Genomic DNA, 16,786 nt, shown 5'->3' with positions numbered 1-16,786 from the left:
TTATGAATTTAAATTGAATGGATTTATTGTCTATCGATAACGCGAAGGTGATGCTGTAACAGGCGCAATAACTTACGCGGAAGTACGATGATCATATCAACGTGAAATTTGGGACATGTCGAAATATGGTTCATTGATTTTATGTCAAAATGGTGATGATCACATAATTGCGTATCTATTTCCGATGATATGTTATTTACTTCGAGTGTCGCAATGCCGACTGGCAGTGTGCATTAAAGCGGACATCGATAATGTATCGCTTTTAAAACGATACGATGGTACCGACGTTACAAATTATTCCGCGCTGTAGTATCAAATTTGTGTTCATTAAATTATGTTAATTACTCGAATAACGGCCGTATCTCTGGGATACGCGTGCATTTTTCGTCTGTGTATACCTCTGACCATGTGCGAACCGAATTCCCCAACGATCTCTTAAAAACGTAATAGCACGTATTTATGAATGACCAAGGACTATAATGGGACGTATCCTCAATGACAAAACGTGCATTAACATCTAAAGTGTGATGATTATCGATCTGTTGCGGATGAATATATAAAAAGATTGAATATTATATGCGAACACAACACCATTATTCTCACGCAAATGCTTAAAAATTAATTGTGTCAATTAAATTGTTGAAATGAAAATTAGAAAAATATCGTGTTTATCATATACCTGAGCGTCTTGGCCGTGTGCAAATTCGAAGTTTCGGCGATGTGACTCTGCAGGTATTGGTTCAAATCCCCGTACTCGCCGTTTTCCAATACGATGCACATGGGATCGTCCTCGAGGCTGGCACCGAGTAGCCGCGCGACATTTCGATCGGCGAGTCGTACCAGTCTCTTTGCCTCCTGTTGAAATTCTATCCTGGAAAACACATGGAGCATTCGGAAGTAATATCTTTATAGGTGCTCGCGGTACCAAGGCCGTGAGTATTGAATATAGACGCGGATATATATACACTGGAAGTAATGCAGGTATTCCGTTCCGGTATCGCTCGCTTGTCTCTCGAAAGTTTTCGTTGTCTCGCGAGGAAGGAAGAACGGGGGGGGAGGGGGAGACAGGCAATACGAAAGTGCTAAAGGTAAAAAAGAAGTCTATCCATAGGGTTGTAGCGTGAGTCACGAATAAAGACAACCGCGAATAAGAAGCGCCGACCATTGTTCTACACGTATGAGTAAATTCCAGCGAGTGCAGACGATGCGGAACATGACGTAAACCGCCAAATCGAATGGTTTGCGGGTTCGATAAGGACTCGATAGACTGTATGAAAATTGAAACGTCAATCTTTCCAATTTTTTTTTTTTTTTTTTTTTTTTTACTTAAAACTGTCTCCTCGTATTATTCCAATAAAAAATTACTATGACGATTAATTTATTAATTTACTGTTAAATAAAATCAATTTTATCTGACCGTAAAAAAAACCATAATTTCATAAATGTTATGGCACAAGATAATTCCTAGTAATTCTATGATATCTGTGAAATTATTAAAAATTTGCATTTTTATTGACTTGTACGCATTTGCATACGAGCAGGCTTTCATTTAGAGAAGTAAATACACGAATATATTTTTGATAAATGCGAACGTATTATAATATTGAGTTTCGTTGATGAAATACACATTTGGTCGACCAGCACGCTTTATATATTACGTTAATTTTTGAGAAATATTTTAAAAACCATCAGTAAATTTAGTTTATAGAACATTCGTACATGCGGGACATAAAATTACTTAATTGAAAATGTCAGCAGGGAAAATGAAATTCCTTTTTGTGAATTTTGCATCGAAAATTTAATCGTCAGAGATGACGAGATGTAATAGGATCAAAACACGAAAATCTCTATCAGGCAAATTGGATTGATAGACTTTTTTCGGAATTTCTGTAGACAACAGAAAGAGGAGCGTGGAAAAGAATAAAGGCCACCGGGAGAACGATTGCGCTCTAACATGAGTAGCATCCATTTCGCGCGCGACAACACGGGTTTCGCGGGCTTTCCCAGTCGGCAAAATGTGTTTTGTAGACAATGCCATCCGTGATCCTGTCTGCGGGGATCATCCTTTCGCTACTACTGCGACGACAACGCGTCGTCGGACCAGTGAATCCGGTACGACGCGCTCTGTTGCCCGCTCCTATCTCTATCGGCCTATTCCGAGGGAAAATCGCAATCGTCCGACGAACAAAACGTTGTTATAGCGGCATCGCGAATGCAATAAAAGGATGTCTTTTATTGGCTGATGTAGTGCTCATGGTTGAGCTGCCAGAGAACCTTCGATCATGCGTGAATTCTGGATTTTTCTGGAATGTTTCTTATAGAATCAAACTTCGCTTCGAGATGAATCGAATCGGTACTACGTGTGGTATTGTGCATTGCAACATTATTATCCCTAATATGAGATATTACTTATTACAATCTGTAATTTTTATTCATTGTATTTTATATATTCGTTGTAGAGCTCGTAAAATAATTATTTTCTTCGAACAACATTATCCAATTAAGCATATTGTGCAGTATCGTTCCTGTAATCAGTGGTTACAGATTTTCAAATATTCCACTGAAAAAGCCGGGATGAAGCACGTACACCGCGTACGCGCTGATTCGCTAAGTAGGTCGTAATGGTGGATTTAGACGGGGACAGGATTTCGAAAATTGCAACATAAATAACATTCGGGATAAACAAGATTATTGATAAATATTTCATATTGCCGATGGTTAAATCGCATACCGCGGAAAGACACTTTGAATGCGTAACAGTATTTTATGTTTCCAATTTTCTAAAGGCGAGAGTACTCTCTCGCCGCTTTATGAAAAATTATATTGACGCGGACATGCGCGTGCGAGCGCGGACGAGTTATTCGATTACATGCCAATCATCGATCGCTTAAAGCCCTTCCGCATTATCCGGCCGCATCTACTTAATGCGCGTAGCGTGTCATTACATTCGGAATCACTTTGCGCCGCGTTATTGAATTACGCTGTTAACACGGCGCTCTATAATCTATTGGAATAATTTTCTATCGTCAATGTGTATATATATATATATATATATACACATATATGTATATATGTATATAGGTATATATACATATATACGAATTACTTTCACTTTCAGTTTTTATATGCCGTAGAAGCGGTTATCTTCCGAGAATCCAGGTTTCGTACAAAATGTATGTTTATGCGATAATCAATGCATACTTTGATCCTTTACATCCAATAGAATCTAAATTCCAAGTGATTGCATTTAATTAATGCAATTATGCAATATTGACAGTAATTGTGAGAATTCAATTGACGCGAAGTTTCACGGTATCACATAATATTATATTAAATATCGCTCATTATCAAGATTGATTAAAATATAAGTACAGAATATGAAAGGATAACAAAGTTTTTCAATATGAAATAAAGATACATATAAAATTAAAAGTTTTTAAACATTAATCATTTTGCTACTGTCGCTATTTATTGAAGAGATTACTTTTCTCGTAAGATAAAGCATGCAATATTCATAACTTGCTTTCATTATGTATAAATCGAGGAAAATTTAATCGACGTTTCACGTTATCGCATATTATATTAATATTATTCATTATCAAAATATTCATAAAGATATAAGAATAGAATATGACAGGATGATAACATTTTTCATTGTGAAATAATACATGAAATTAAATATTGTAAAATGTCAGTCATTTGCGACTGCTGCCATTTTTCTGTTACTCTAAAAAGACAATTATTTTCCTCGAAAGATGAAGTATTCGTGCTTTTTTATACACCTTTATACAAATCGAGAAAAATTTACTCATGGTTCTTACCTGAGAGCGTCAGAAGATCCTGGTTTCAAAGATTTAACAATAACTAAATCGCTGGAGGTATTTCTGAAGACCTCGTCGTATCCAGGAAACCTGTCGACCTCGCAGAGGTGAACATCGCCAAAGTAACCGCAGCCAAGATTTTCAACGATGTTGAGTTTTTCTCGTGGAAAATCAAGGACACACTCGGGTATTTCCTCTTCTTCCTCCGTGAGCATATCCTCCGGACTGTAGCTAGTTACACTGCTAGAGGCTTTCGCGCTCATTGGCGGTGGTGTACTTGTTGTCGGCGAGGGTGGCAGTGGCGGTAGAGGACTCTGCGATGATACGCACACAAATTCGAAATTATGTCTTCTCGAATTAATAATAGTGTAATACGTCATATATCAACATGTCATATGAATATGCCGAAGCAAATAGTTGTAAGTAAATATTTGTACTTTTATTCATTGGATAAAATTATTGGAAAAAATACGAAAGAAGTACAATATTGCGATATAAATGGAATAAATATTACTTCCTTTTTATATGAAGGAAAATACTTGGATAAATATTTAAATAAAAGATAATATTGGGATATTCAGATAATCATGATATACCTTTTTCAATACAATTTTGTTTTCTCGTAAATTAATCAAATCCGATAATATAATCAAACAGAAATACATATACGCTCCCCCTCGTAGAACTACTGTAATCAATAACCACGCCCTTTACATTATCGCTCTATAATCTGTGTATGCCCGCGAAAGATGTTTTCTTCGCGGGTAGTTATGATTGATAGTGCCCCGTTGTTTCCTCGTTTTTCGGTCATTAATCCTCATAATTCACAGGATGAAGTATTTTGCGTCGTGCATATTGTATAGAGAAAACAACCCCGCTTGAAAACGAAATTAAGTCGGAATCGATACATATATACAATACGCGAGGGTACACGCCATTAAAATGCATTTTATGCAGCATGCAATTATCATAGTCACAATAGTATATTCTCTATCACTGCGAGGGGATTATTAGTAGCACGGTGTTTCGAGTAATCGTCATGAAAAAAAGAAAAAAAAAAGATCGATACTTGCGCGAGCAATATTTCTCGAATGATTTCACATTGCGCTTTAGCGGAAGTATTACATGTACCTTTGAAGTATCTTGAAACGTAGAAAGCGAAAATTGAAAAGTCAAGCGGTATAATATTCGAATTAACCTCGCGATTTACACGAGCCACCGGTCGGCCGGTTTCGCAAGGTTGTGCCACCCTTTCGACGATCGTGACGGAGATCCGATGGTCACGAGACGGCGTTTGACACAGTTTCACGTTCAAAGTGGCCGCGAGTTAATGCTAGAGGAGGGCTTAATCGGCGCGGATCGCATGTCTAGCGTACATTTTTGCGACTCACCTTACAGATCTCCGTACTGGCGTAATACTTTTCCGGCGGGGGCGGTATGGGCGGCGGGTTAGACGGATATTCTTGGACCGCCGGAATTGGCCTGGCAAGATTGATCGTCGAGTTAAGCAGGAGCGGAATAACCGGCTGCACCTCGTTGATCCCTGTCCGAGCGGCGAGAAGCGTGGAAGCGGAAAAGAATCAAGAAATTCGACAAAGTTAAAAATATAATCATGGCTGGCCGTCGCGTCGCGTCGACGAGAGGAATTGCCGCCTGTAACGCCTTCCCGTTTCTCTCTCACGTCGAGAGTTTCCAAGTTTCGGGAGATCGTTACCATTTTTTAACGAGTCTCCGCGCAGTGGTGCGAAACTCCAACGTCATCCAACTGTAGCGAATGAAGTTCTTTCGGAAACTCGAGATAACGAGAGGAGGAGAAAATGTCTATTTCAATTTATTACGATATTACCGTTACGTGTCGTCGTGCGTCTCGCGCGCGGTCCCTCGCGTCCGTACGGTATAATTGTGACATCTGTGTGAACTCGCGAAATTAGTGCGACCTGTCGATGAGGCACAGCGGCGCGCTGTCGTTTCCGATAGTTAATTAATCAAAGACCTCAGTCTAATTCGATTAAACAAGGTCGCGCGACGCGACAAACAGTCTCTCTGCGGACTGCGGCTCCCGCTGTGTCCAGCAAGCTGTGCCAACTACGAGACGCAACGGAATAGTTTGTCGACTATTCCAACTACGTCGTGCGGCCGCGGCAAAACCAGGCGCAGAGATTCGAAACCTCGGCTTGACCGTCACTCTCGGGACAGCCCGTTAGAATTCCCGCGATAACACGAAACTATCCATGTCGAGAACGGGGTGAAGTCAGCGAATGCGGAAGTGGAAGCGTCTTTGGCGAAATTGGACGTAACCGAGATGCCGATCAACTTTTGATGTCGTCCTTGCTTCAAGACGATAAATTAACTTTAGATAGAATTTATAATGGTAATTTATCGACGAAATAGATTGGAAGAAGAGCGATTGGAAGAACGAGCTAGAGATAACAACTTGTATAAAAATTAAAAGTAAACACATAAAAATATTAAAAAATATAACGAGAGAAAGGGAATGAAAATGTAAATGTTTGCATTATTGGTAAAATTAGTGAAGCAGATTTCAAAAGGTAAGCATTAGTATTCCGAGTATCCGGGAGAACGTCGGAGTCGATATAGATTTCACGACTACCTTTTGAGGAAACGATTGAAGCTCGCGACAATTAGAATTAAAAGAAATCTTTGGTTACGTGCGGCGTATTTGTGCGGCGTTTCGCCGATACTTTAACGAGCGTAATTCCGGCTAAAACCAAACGGAACCAAACTGAACAGATACAAACGGAAATGTTACACAGCGTATGACTTTTAACATTGGTACCAACCGGTGTAATCCGTGACGGTTTTGTGTAATTGCGGCGTCGTCGTGCTGTAGGTGGCTGGTTGGTATTGCGCCGGAAGCGGGGGGCAAATTGGTCCCTTGTCCTCGCCCTCCTCCGGCACGGAGACCTGTGGCCGAATATCGAGCGTTATCATTAATGCACCTGACATTTATGCACACGCTGGCCGTGTATATTGCGCGGTAAAAGCGATATACCGTCGGTTATCCTCTCCTATTTTCCACCTCTTCCTCGCGACCTCCCTGCTCTTACTCTCCTCAGAATATTCATAGCCGACGAAACGAGGAGACAGCGCGGGGTCCCCGAGGGTTTGGCGCGCGCGCGCCCGATTATTGTGTGCCGAAGCGGCGAATACCTACGTTGGCCTACTGACTTGTTGTGTATTGCCGATTGCGTAATTTTATTTTACGGCACTCCGGCACACGCTACCGTAGACAGGCCGTGAATGGTAGCGCAAGCTTATTTTCGTTACCGATAGAAAGAATAATGTCGGAATGACTCCCTTGCCATTCACCAAGTTCCATAAACTTACTCCCCAACGTTGTTCGTTTCGAGATAATTTGAATTTAAATACGGATACGGATTTCCTTCAATTCGTGTTATTTCTAAAAAAAAAAAAAGAACGTATTTTCTCTGTGAATTGTATCGTTCTCGTCTGCGCGTTAATTTTATTTCAGCAAGGTAACTAGTATACTGTAAAGTAGACTAATTTGCGAGAGAAGAAATATTAGGTTTCCGTATGAGTGATTCAATTTTCACAATCACGTGAAAAAAAAAATGATTAAAGAGAGAGGTTGAACGCAACTCGACGCATCTCGAGTATCTGGCAGAAATCATGGTATTAACGGCAACATATTCTCGACGCCGGCCGTGACGCAAGTTGCATTTGCGTTTCTCCATTAACGGGATTCGTCATGGTAGCGCGCTTTCATCTAAAATGCGACGGTAAAACCGCGCGAGTGCCCACCCGTAAAGCTCTTATCTCGCGTCACTTCCTCCCGACGCCTTTATCTCGGTTCGCAAACCGCGCGGAAGTGCACGAGGACCCGGACGATCGAGCCTGACATGCCACCTCAGGAAATTAGCAGTTTTATTATAACAAACAATCTCGGGTGCCCCAGACAGCGGGGGAGTGTTTACGTCGCAAACTCCTCGTCACTTTTCTTTCGCACGATAAGACAACTCGCGAGGGATCGTAGGAACACGGCTGGCATACTACCATATGTATGCGTGCGGGTCTGTGTGAGTCGCGATATAATATCCATTGATTTTTGCGTTGCTCCAGGCCGTGGGGGGTGCCGTGGCTGACTTGCAAGGACGTAGGGGTGGGTGTTAATTTCCGTTTAGGGAGCGTTAGAGGGTGCCAGACTGGTGAGATGCTGCGGCGCGGCCGTTAAGATAAGATAACCACTTAACCATCGGGATTCTACGCGAATCCCACTACTCTCGTCCTCTTTTGCACTGTCTCGCTGCCACGTACACACAGACACACATGGTGTTACACCGTCTCCGCCTCTTCTATCTTTCCCGATCGCTCGCGTTTCTAGCACGAGGGCTCGCTTCCCGCCATCGACCTTAACATCTCTTTCTCCATTAGGCTATCTGAAGTCCTGTCGCGACTTCCCACGCTCTTATGGTCGGGCATTCAAAGCGATGTCGACAGCTTTCGTTCTCGTTGCTCGGACGCCGAAACGGTCGCGATGACGCTGCGAGACGGTAGTTTTGGAAGTATTATTGTTGCTCGAGAGATAATAATCCAGTTTACGGAACGGTCTTGCTTATCGTCGTGCAAATAGTCCGCGATTCGGATACAGTGATGCGGATTGTTGGTGCAATAAAAGGGATAGGTCCAAACGTAAAATCCGTGACTGCTAATGAGGTAAACGATCCGGATCGCTGTTTAATTATACGGATCTGCATTCTAAATTCTGAATTCGTAGCTAAAAACTGTTGCACGACTCTTGACATTAACGGGAGAACGAAAAGTTTATTTCTGAATCGCTGGTCTAGCGTGAGATCTTGTTTGTACGTCACAAGAGAGACGCGAAGTAGGCAACTCTATTATTAATTAATACACAAAGTTATGAAAGCCATCGTTAGCTAGCGATATCTAGAACAACCTGAAATAACTCGCTTATTTTTAACGACAGAAAATAACATTCCAAAAATAAAACAGCTTTAGTATTGGATAATTTATTCATTGTTGTTTTTTCATATTATCTAGTTTTAACAAAAACTCGAAAAAATAAATTCCACTAAGTTGCTAAGTGTAATATTTTTAACACTATAAATTTACAAAGCGCGCTAAAAATATCTTATTTTACAATCGTATAGAATGAAAACAGTGGGATCAATTACGAAGAGAAGGTTAAGCTATTTGAGAAAATAGATTTTTTTACCTCCTCTGTGATTTTACAGAACCTCTTCATGCCTCGTCGACATGAGACGCGAAATAATACAGCACCTTTTCCTTTCACAAATGGATATATCGGGCGTACAAAAGGACCCCGTGTATCCGCGATTCCTTTCGCAAATCTAGACACGTTCGATTGGATGTAGAACGGTTTTATCAACATATCAGTCGTCCGGCGGCTGACGTCAAGAGGAGAAGCTCTTGATATCTTTTCTTTAAGTTTGGTATTCTGAACGGAATATCGCCTGGCGAAATAAATTACCAGCGTTATACATAGGTATAGCGAGAGTTTACGTGCACACGTTTCGCGAGGATTTATCGAAGTGGCGTATTTGTTTAGAGATATTGCGTGTTTGCCCGCATACTAATCGCATATCGAGTTTAACCGCGATTACGAGATCGGCAAACGATAGCGCATCGAATAATCTCTTAACGAGGCGGCCGAATTAAAGGTGCGTTTGAATTGAGTGGATTATTGATAAATTTACGTGTACCGAATCCCGTCAATTTCCCTTCTTTACGCGCACGGCGCAAAAAACTACAAAACGTGAAATCTGATTTCGGGAGAAGAAAAAAACAATGCTTGCTTTATTCGTTTCATCGTACGCGATACGTGCAGAAACGCAGTTAAAACGCAAAATTTTATTACGCATGAAAAGATGCGTACGACAAAATGCTGAAAACTGAAAATCCCTGACGCGCGTAATATATTTTACGTGTTTAGATTTATGTGCAGTAGTGCCAATTATTTGCGATATATATATATATATTTTTTTTTTTGTTTGCACGCCGTACTAATCTCAGAAAAATGTTAAACTTGTTACCGCAGCTGCCGGAAATACAAATAGTGATACGAAAGGAAAGGGTGCCGGGCGTAGAGATACAAACGAGAATCGAAATCGTAAAACGGGTTACCCCGACCAAATCCGTGAAGTGCTAACGAAAAAGATTCCGAGCACAAAACGATCCTCCATTAATTAGCACCGGAGTGCTTTTTGCCATTTTCATTACCATGAGTACATCTTCGCCTCTTTTTCGCAAAGGGTGCGCGACCCAGCTGTTTGCACATTTCCTAACTCTGTCCAAAAGTGTCTCTCGCGCATTTCACTCTTGTTCCGTGTTTTTTTATTAATTTTTCGCGGCACTGACCTGCTTTTAATTAACGTATACCCGTCTGCTTTCTACTTTGGCATATTCCCTTGTTACAAAACATTCTATGCCCTTTGGATATTGTTATAATTATTATATCTAAAGCACTTTCAACTCGCAGCGACGCTTTTTAAGCTTCCAAGCAAATTTATGACAATTCTGAAATATCCACACACACACACACACAAAAGTGCCGTTTCTTGTGTTCTTATTTTTCCTGTTTAAACGTCGTTGGTCCTTTCTAACAATTTAACGGATAATTTTTCGAACAATAGAATCATCGCAGCGCACATACGTATATTTAATTTGTGGTTAGGATTACAGCGCACGAAAATCAGAGAGTTTGTTGCTTTAAATTAAAATAATCTGTTTTCATTTGACTGTCTCTCGTATACCCTCTTCTTTCCCCTTTTCTCTCTTTCTCTCTCTCTCTCTCTCTCTCTCTCTCTCTCTCTCTCTCTCTCACGAGTTAAACCTGTTAATCGCATTACCACTTACTTTTGTACGGTGTTCTTCCTCCAGTCCTGCTCGTGCTCTTTTCGCACGAATGCAGATACACACGAATGCACGAGCGTTCACAGAGCTGTGCATCGCAGTCAGAACTGCTGCACCACATTTGATAATAATAAATTCTATGGATTGAATAAAATCACGCGCGTATCTGTTATTGTTTGCCTGATACGCATTTGGCGCATAACGCATGCGATTCACGCACGTGCCCTTAAGGCAATGTCGTAAACGGGTTATTTATTGGAACCCACTGATATATGGATAATTCAACATAATTTGATTTGCTAATTGCTAAAGAATAACTTGACCTGCAACACGCGGGAATGGACGTTTACGTAAATTAAATAATCCCGCGCAATGAAATCTGGAACAAGAATTTGCTGCATCGTAAATTCCCGGATAAGAGGAGGGGGAGGGAAAAAAAGCACAACACTTCGCGGGGCTTTAAGCGATATACTATCCCACGGAGTTTCCCTCCAACGCTTTAAAGCAGACCGATGGAGCTAACATGTCAAAAAAGAGCGAGTCCTCTATCATATTCGTTCTAAATGGGATTGGACAGATCGATATGATGTCATCCGCGAAACAAAGTTTAGTTTTCATAGTTCTTGATGCTCGATAAATTGCCGGAGTCTTGTGTCTAGTAAATTGTCTTCCCGACTACTCCGAATTGAGGGCAGGAGAAGACAGGACCGGTTCTGTGACGGAATGGATGTTGAAACGATCAAAACTCAACGCTGACAAATAAAAAAACGTACCGCGTCTTTATATACAAAATCATTCGCGATCGATAACAATGAACCGCAATGATTAGCAAGTTGTAGTCTGCAGTCATAGAGAGATTAATTAATTAAACATTGGTAGACGATAATACGGACGATAATTTAATCAACGAGAGGCAAGGGATGATTGTGCTGCAATAAATTACCGCCTATTTAATTAATGACAGGTCGTGGACAAACAGATCTCGGAGAAAAATGTCGGTATTTTCGACGTGGTTAAGCAGGCTACGTCGGCTCAGCATTTCGTCGGTTTGAATCAGGTGTGCGCGAGCAAAGTGAGGACAAGCGAAAACGTTGTTCCACCCGACCCGTATTGCTCGATAAATTGACAGCGGTTTCTACCTGGCAGACATAATCTGCCATTCTCCAGAGATCCGACGTGGGTCGCAGGTTGCACGAAGGGCAATAGGGTCATTTCGCGGAGAAGGGGAAAACGGGGTGGCCCGTGCAACTTCAAGACGGGACAAGTAGCAGGTGGCTAATGTTGAGAGCATGGAGCAGGGGAGGAGGCGAGCGGAGGGCCGGTGAAGATGGGCGAGAAGAAGAAGGCGTTTGGAGTGTATATGACGACGCTTAACGGCGGGTGAACGACGGAGATAACGCACGTCTTCTCGACAACAGCGTCGCAATACGGCCATCTCGGTAGCTCTTTTAATTAAGTGGAGTCAGCTCGACTACCCGTGCACCTCTTCGGCGGCTGGTAAAAACTTAGCCGTGGAAGATATTGGGTTGTCGAAGAATACCGTGAATGATGTATGGCAAAGGTGTGAAGAGAGAGGCGGACTTGATGCGCGCGTTTCCTCGAGCATCGCCAGGCGAATGAAAAATATTACATAAACGTGTTCTTTCTGTCTCTCTCTTTGATTTTCATATTTACAGATAGAACTGATCGAATGCGATTAATTAATTCTGCACCGCACATATTTGCTGAATATATGAATGTTATGTTTATTTTCGTATATCACAAATGTGATATAAATTATTATTTAAATTATTATTTTTCATTGTGAACTCTAGTAGCAATAGAGGAGACAGTTCGGTAGCTTCTTGATTCTTAGAACTTTCTTTCGCCTCATTTATCATTATTAATAATGAGCCGAATGAAATATTCCGAGTGACTAATTAGTCACCTTGATAGCTAATGTCGCCATCGCGAGTCTTCAATTTATTTCGATAGGTTGTTAGCGTCGTTATTAATTGTCGACTGTCGCTCTCCGTACGTTTCTCTAGTTGCCTCCGTCCGTGCAAACAGTTAAGTTAGGAAAGCTTCAAGGGTTTGCAAGCTCAACTGTCTGGCACTCATTATTTCTCATCGTTCAGCAAGTCGTTAATTACTGTCTTCCGCTATATCCCGCGAAAAAGGATGGGAAAGCGCCGGAGCTGTCCATTTCTACGAACGAACTTCACTTTGCTATTAATCCGGTTAGAACAACAGTGGCTTGGTAAACATACGCCAAGTTCTCAGAGTTCTTTCTTTTCTCCGTTAGTCTCACTTTCTTCTTCTTCTTCTTCTCCGCTCAGTCCAAGTATTAACTTTTTGCGTAACACGCTCAATTCTCTTCTAACATTTTATTCCTCATCCTTACTTTCTCGCCTCTCACCAACGGCACTTTTATCTATAGAGATTACTTACTGCAGAATTCACTTCTTACCTTGTTACCGTGCACTAACCATCACAAATCGTTGGTCTGATTTTGTACTTGGATAACACCGAGCTAATCAAAGTGATGAAAGCTACGCGTGTACCGTTTCTTCTCTCGATTTACCCTCTTTGCAGTTTTCTCCTTGTAAATGTATCTCGATGTTCTCTCTCTCTCTCTCTCTCTCTCTCTCTCTCCAGCGAACGTAAAGTTTCATCATTAATCGATTAATCAATTCCTTATTACACCAAATAAATCCGACTTCAAAGAACACGTGCACCATTGTGCACGACAAAGAGCTGGATTTAACGTTATAGGCCATACATCGTGAAAGTCGTGCAAACTGTCCACCAGCGAGGGCGGTAAACGCGCGACGTTAATAATTCTTGTTGTTCCGTAGGACAGGAGTCGGAGCGGAATTTACGACAAAGTTAGACATTCCGCGTTAGAACGAGGTGCGAGACTGAAAACGTCTCTTTCGTTGGAAAACGGTTCCAGCGGGTTCTACCGCTACGATGGAATGCGACGTCAGAGAAAAATAGTGTCGCCCCCGCGTGCATCACAAAATATTTCTCGTTATTTTTCCCATTCGCTCTAAGCATTGTGTTGTAATAGAAAAGAATAACGATTTGCGCAATTTGTCTATTGCCGTAATGAAGCATGTAATTTGTCTGTCGCCGTAGTTTACTAATTGTCCCTCTGTTTCATAAACGCAATTATCGTTATGATTGTGGGAAAGTAATTAACGCGTATAAATTTCACGGTTGTGCGTAGCGCGCCGGACGATCGCGAAAGGCTTCACGGATAAGAGCGCATAACGAACAATCTCGGGTCGTCTTTTTAATCGCCCTTAGCACACTCTCGTTTGCGTCTACACCTTAAAGAAAATATTTGATCGCCGTGTTTTCTCGTCTACTTACGCGCGCGCTCGTACGCTACCGACGTACGTAATAGGTAGGTATAAGCTGTTTTGCGCGATTGCTCAAAAGCACCGTAAAGTGACCTGGAAGCGCAAAGTAAATAGATGTGCCTGTTCGGTTTATTAGAGCCAGAGGCGAGACTCCGGTATTAAACCAGGTCAGAAGTCGAGCAAAGAAAAATCGCTACCGGAGAACAAAATTATCGTCATCTACCAAATTGTTAGCGTCGCGATAATGCGCATTATATGCATTAAAAGAAAATAATATTTTTTTTTATTATATATGTAAATATTATTTTTAAAATATCGATAAAAGCTAATAGGTTGCACTATCTCAACGCGCTAGATACAAGAAGAAAATGCCGTATTACGAAGTCATCTCTGATATAACTTTGCTCTTATATTTTACCACGATACGAGGAAATGATTTTACTGGAATAAGTTATAGAAGTTTACGTGCTGCGAATGCAGCATAGACAGAGTCTAAAATGACTTAATATTACGGCAATGCTTAATTATGCGGTAGTTTATCTTTATAATAACCTTGAGATCACCCTGTTGATCGTAGAAGTTTGATGGTGCGAGAGCGGCTTTGAGCCTACGGTTCCTATAGAAGATGAACATGATCGCCGCAAGTAGCATCACAATTACGGTCGTCAGGATGCCGATAACTAAACCGACGAATTGCTTCGATTCCGGCTCCTTGCTCTTATCTGGAACTGAGAAGGATGTATGTATGTAGATCGTGTCTGTATCGTATACATATAAATGATTAGGTGTGTATGTGTAGTAAACAGATGCAGCCGTCATGTTTGGGGATACGAAGGGAATCGATTAGCTTAACGATTAACGGTTACACCGCAAGCTCAGTGATCTTGCACATTGTCACTGGCTTAGACTGCGATCTAGAGATAATTTACATTAATTAATCGCAGCATCGATCGCAATTCTCCCAAGGATTCAAAATCGATCTTTAGCGTTGAAGAAATTATTTAATATAATTTTCTTCTGTTTTCTTCTAATCGATTATTTGCGATTAACTGATTCATCTAAAAGTAACTAATTTCTGTCTCTTTTTTTTATCTTTTCTTCACTTTTCACGTGTCAATCGCTGAATTTTCTATTCAAAAAATTATTTATATTAAAATGCACAAAGTTCTCTACGACTAAATAAAATAATAAATATTTTCGAAAACAATCAGTCTCATTCTATTACAATTGTTAAACTTTTAGATAATTATTTCGAATCAAGCAAGTGGAATATCTCGATAACCATAGACTGATAACAAAAGAATTTCCCATTAATAATATTTCGATGTCGTTACAGCAGCTGAACCTCGCTTGTACGTGATAGCGGATTCATTCGCCCATGACGCTTGATGCATCAAGCAACACGACCTATCACCGTAGATAATACCGTCGAGGTAACCTCGCATAATGTACGATGGAACGATAATGATGATTGCGTTCATCACGAAGCTCGTAACTAGATCACGGTTGATCAGTGCCCGGCTGAACAAAAACAATATCCGCTGATGGCTTTCGTAGTCCACCGCAACAACCTGATCATCGCTTGAGTATTTTATAAATCAATAAACGGACAGGAAAATGATCTAATAAGTTATTAAATTTTTTTTTATTCCGTGACACGACTGGCGAAGTTTGTATTTTATAGTTATGATGTTATCAAATGGTATCGATACGTTAAATAGTACACAGAGAAAAAGGTTTCTTTAAATACAGTATTCCTATTTATTTGACTGAAATTTGTTTCATTGAAATAACATATGCTTATACGAAACATTATTTGGTTGAATAAAAATTTTGTTGTTTTGTTAAAAAAAAAATATATATTACTTTACAGAAATAACACTATTATTTGAAGTAATATCTTTTAACCAAACAATATATTATTTGATTACAATAAGTATACGAACAATGAAACAAATAATTTATTTATATGAAAATGGCAAAATATATTGAGAATATATCTTTTGTTTCAAACAAATGATTTATTTAAGACAAAAATGTGTATTGTTTCAAATTCAAACAATTGTACTTATTGATTCGAACATTGGTTTGTTTGGGCCATTCCAAATAATAAATTTGTTTGGATACAATAAAATTTATTAAGTTTGAAGAAATCGTTTTCTCTGTATATATTTTATTTTTTTCTTTAAAAGCAATATTACAAGCAATATTACAAGCAATATTACAGTCGATTGATCAATAAATAAAAAAATAATTACCAGTGAGAAAAGAAACATTTATCTTAATACTTTTTTTTAAAGAAAGAACATAAGTCGCGCAGAGAGGTTGAAACTAATTTCAGCATAAACTTTCTCTAATAAACTCTGATATAAATTGTTTTCTTCGTCTTTCTCCGCCAAATAAAAATATCAGAGGGAAGAGAATTTAATTTTCCGTTTAAAGATATGTTCTTTGCGACAAAAAATTTCATTTTGCTTCATGCTCTTTTTGAGTTTTCGACATTTTCGTCCCGTTTCTTTCGTGGACCAATTGTGGCACAATGTTGTAGAATACTGGTCGACAAGAAAGCATAATGCTATTCTTCTTAGTACATCGTTGAACGTTTGTTGAATTACTTCGCCGTTTACTACCTGCATTGGCGCACATTCGTACCTTTCTGCGCGGTGTAATGTGTAATGAGGATTAGGTATAGGTCGCGCTTCAAGCGAGAAAACATAAATACCTCGTCCTGCTTTCTTGCGCTTT

At 40.2% G+C, this 16,786-nt stretch overlaps 1 protein-coding gene across 2 annotated transcripts in view; it reads right to left on the bottom strand.

Moving 5' to 3' along the window:
* Positions 1-16,786, bottom strand: part of LOC105193438 (discoidin domain-containing receptor 2) — a 206,924-nt gene that overhangs the window by 16,162 nt on the left and 173,976 nt on the right. For both annotated transcript variants that reach the window (XM_026135908.2, XM_026135907.2), the window contains 5 exons: positions 14,594-14,769; positions 6,623-6,746; positions 5,213-5,364; positions 3,822-4,135; positions 680-871 (listed from right to left, as the gene is read on the bottom strand). In XM_026135908.2, the coding sequence (XP_025991693.1) occupies positions 680-871; positions 3,822-4,135; positions 5,213-5,364; positions 6,623-6,746; positions 14,594-14,769 (958 nt within the window). The remainder of the gene's footprint in view (positions 1-679; positions 872-3,821; positions 4,136-5,212; positions 5,365-6,622; positions 6,747-14,593; positions 14,770-16,786) is intronic.

The sequence above is a fragment of the Solenopsis invicta genome, chromosome 9 (genome assembly GCF_016802725.1).
Source record: "Solenopsis invicta isolate M01_SB chromosome 9, UNIL_Sinv_3.0, whole genome shotgun sequence".
Classification (NCBI taxonomy): Eukaryota; Metazoa; Arthropoda; class Insecta; order Hymenoptera; family Formicidae; genus Solenopsis; species Solenopsis invicta.
The sequence above is the reverse complement of the archived record's forward strand: the minus strand, read 5'-3'. Positions and strand labels throughout refer to the sequence as shown.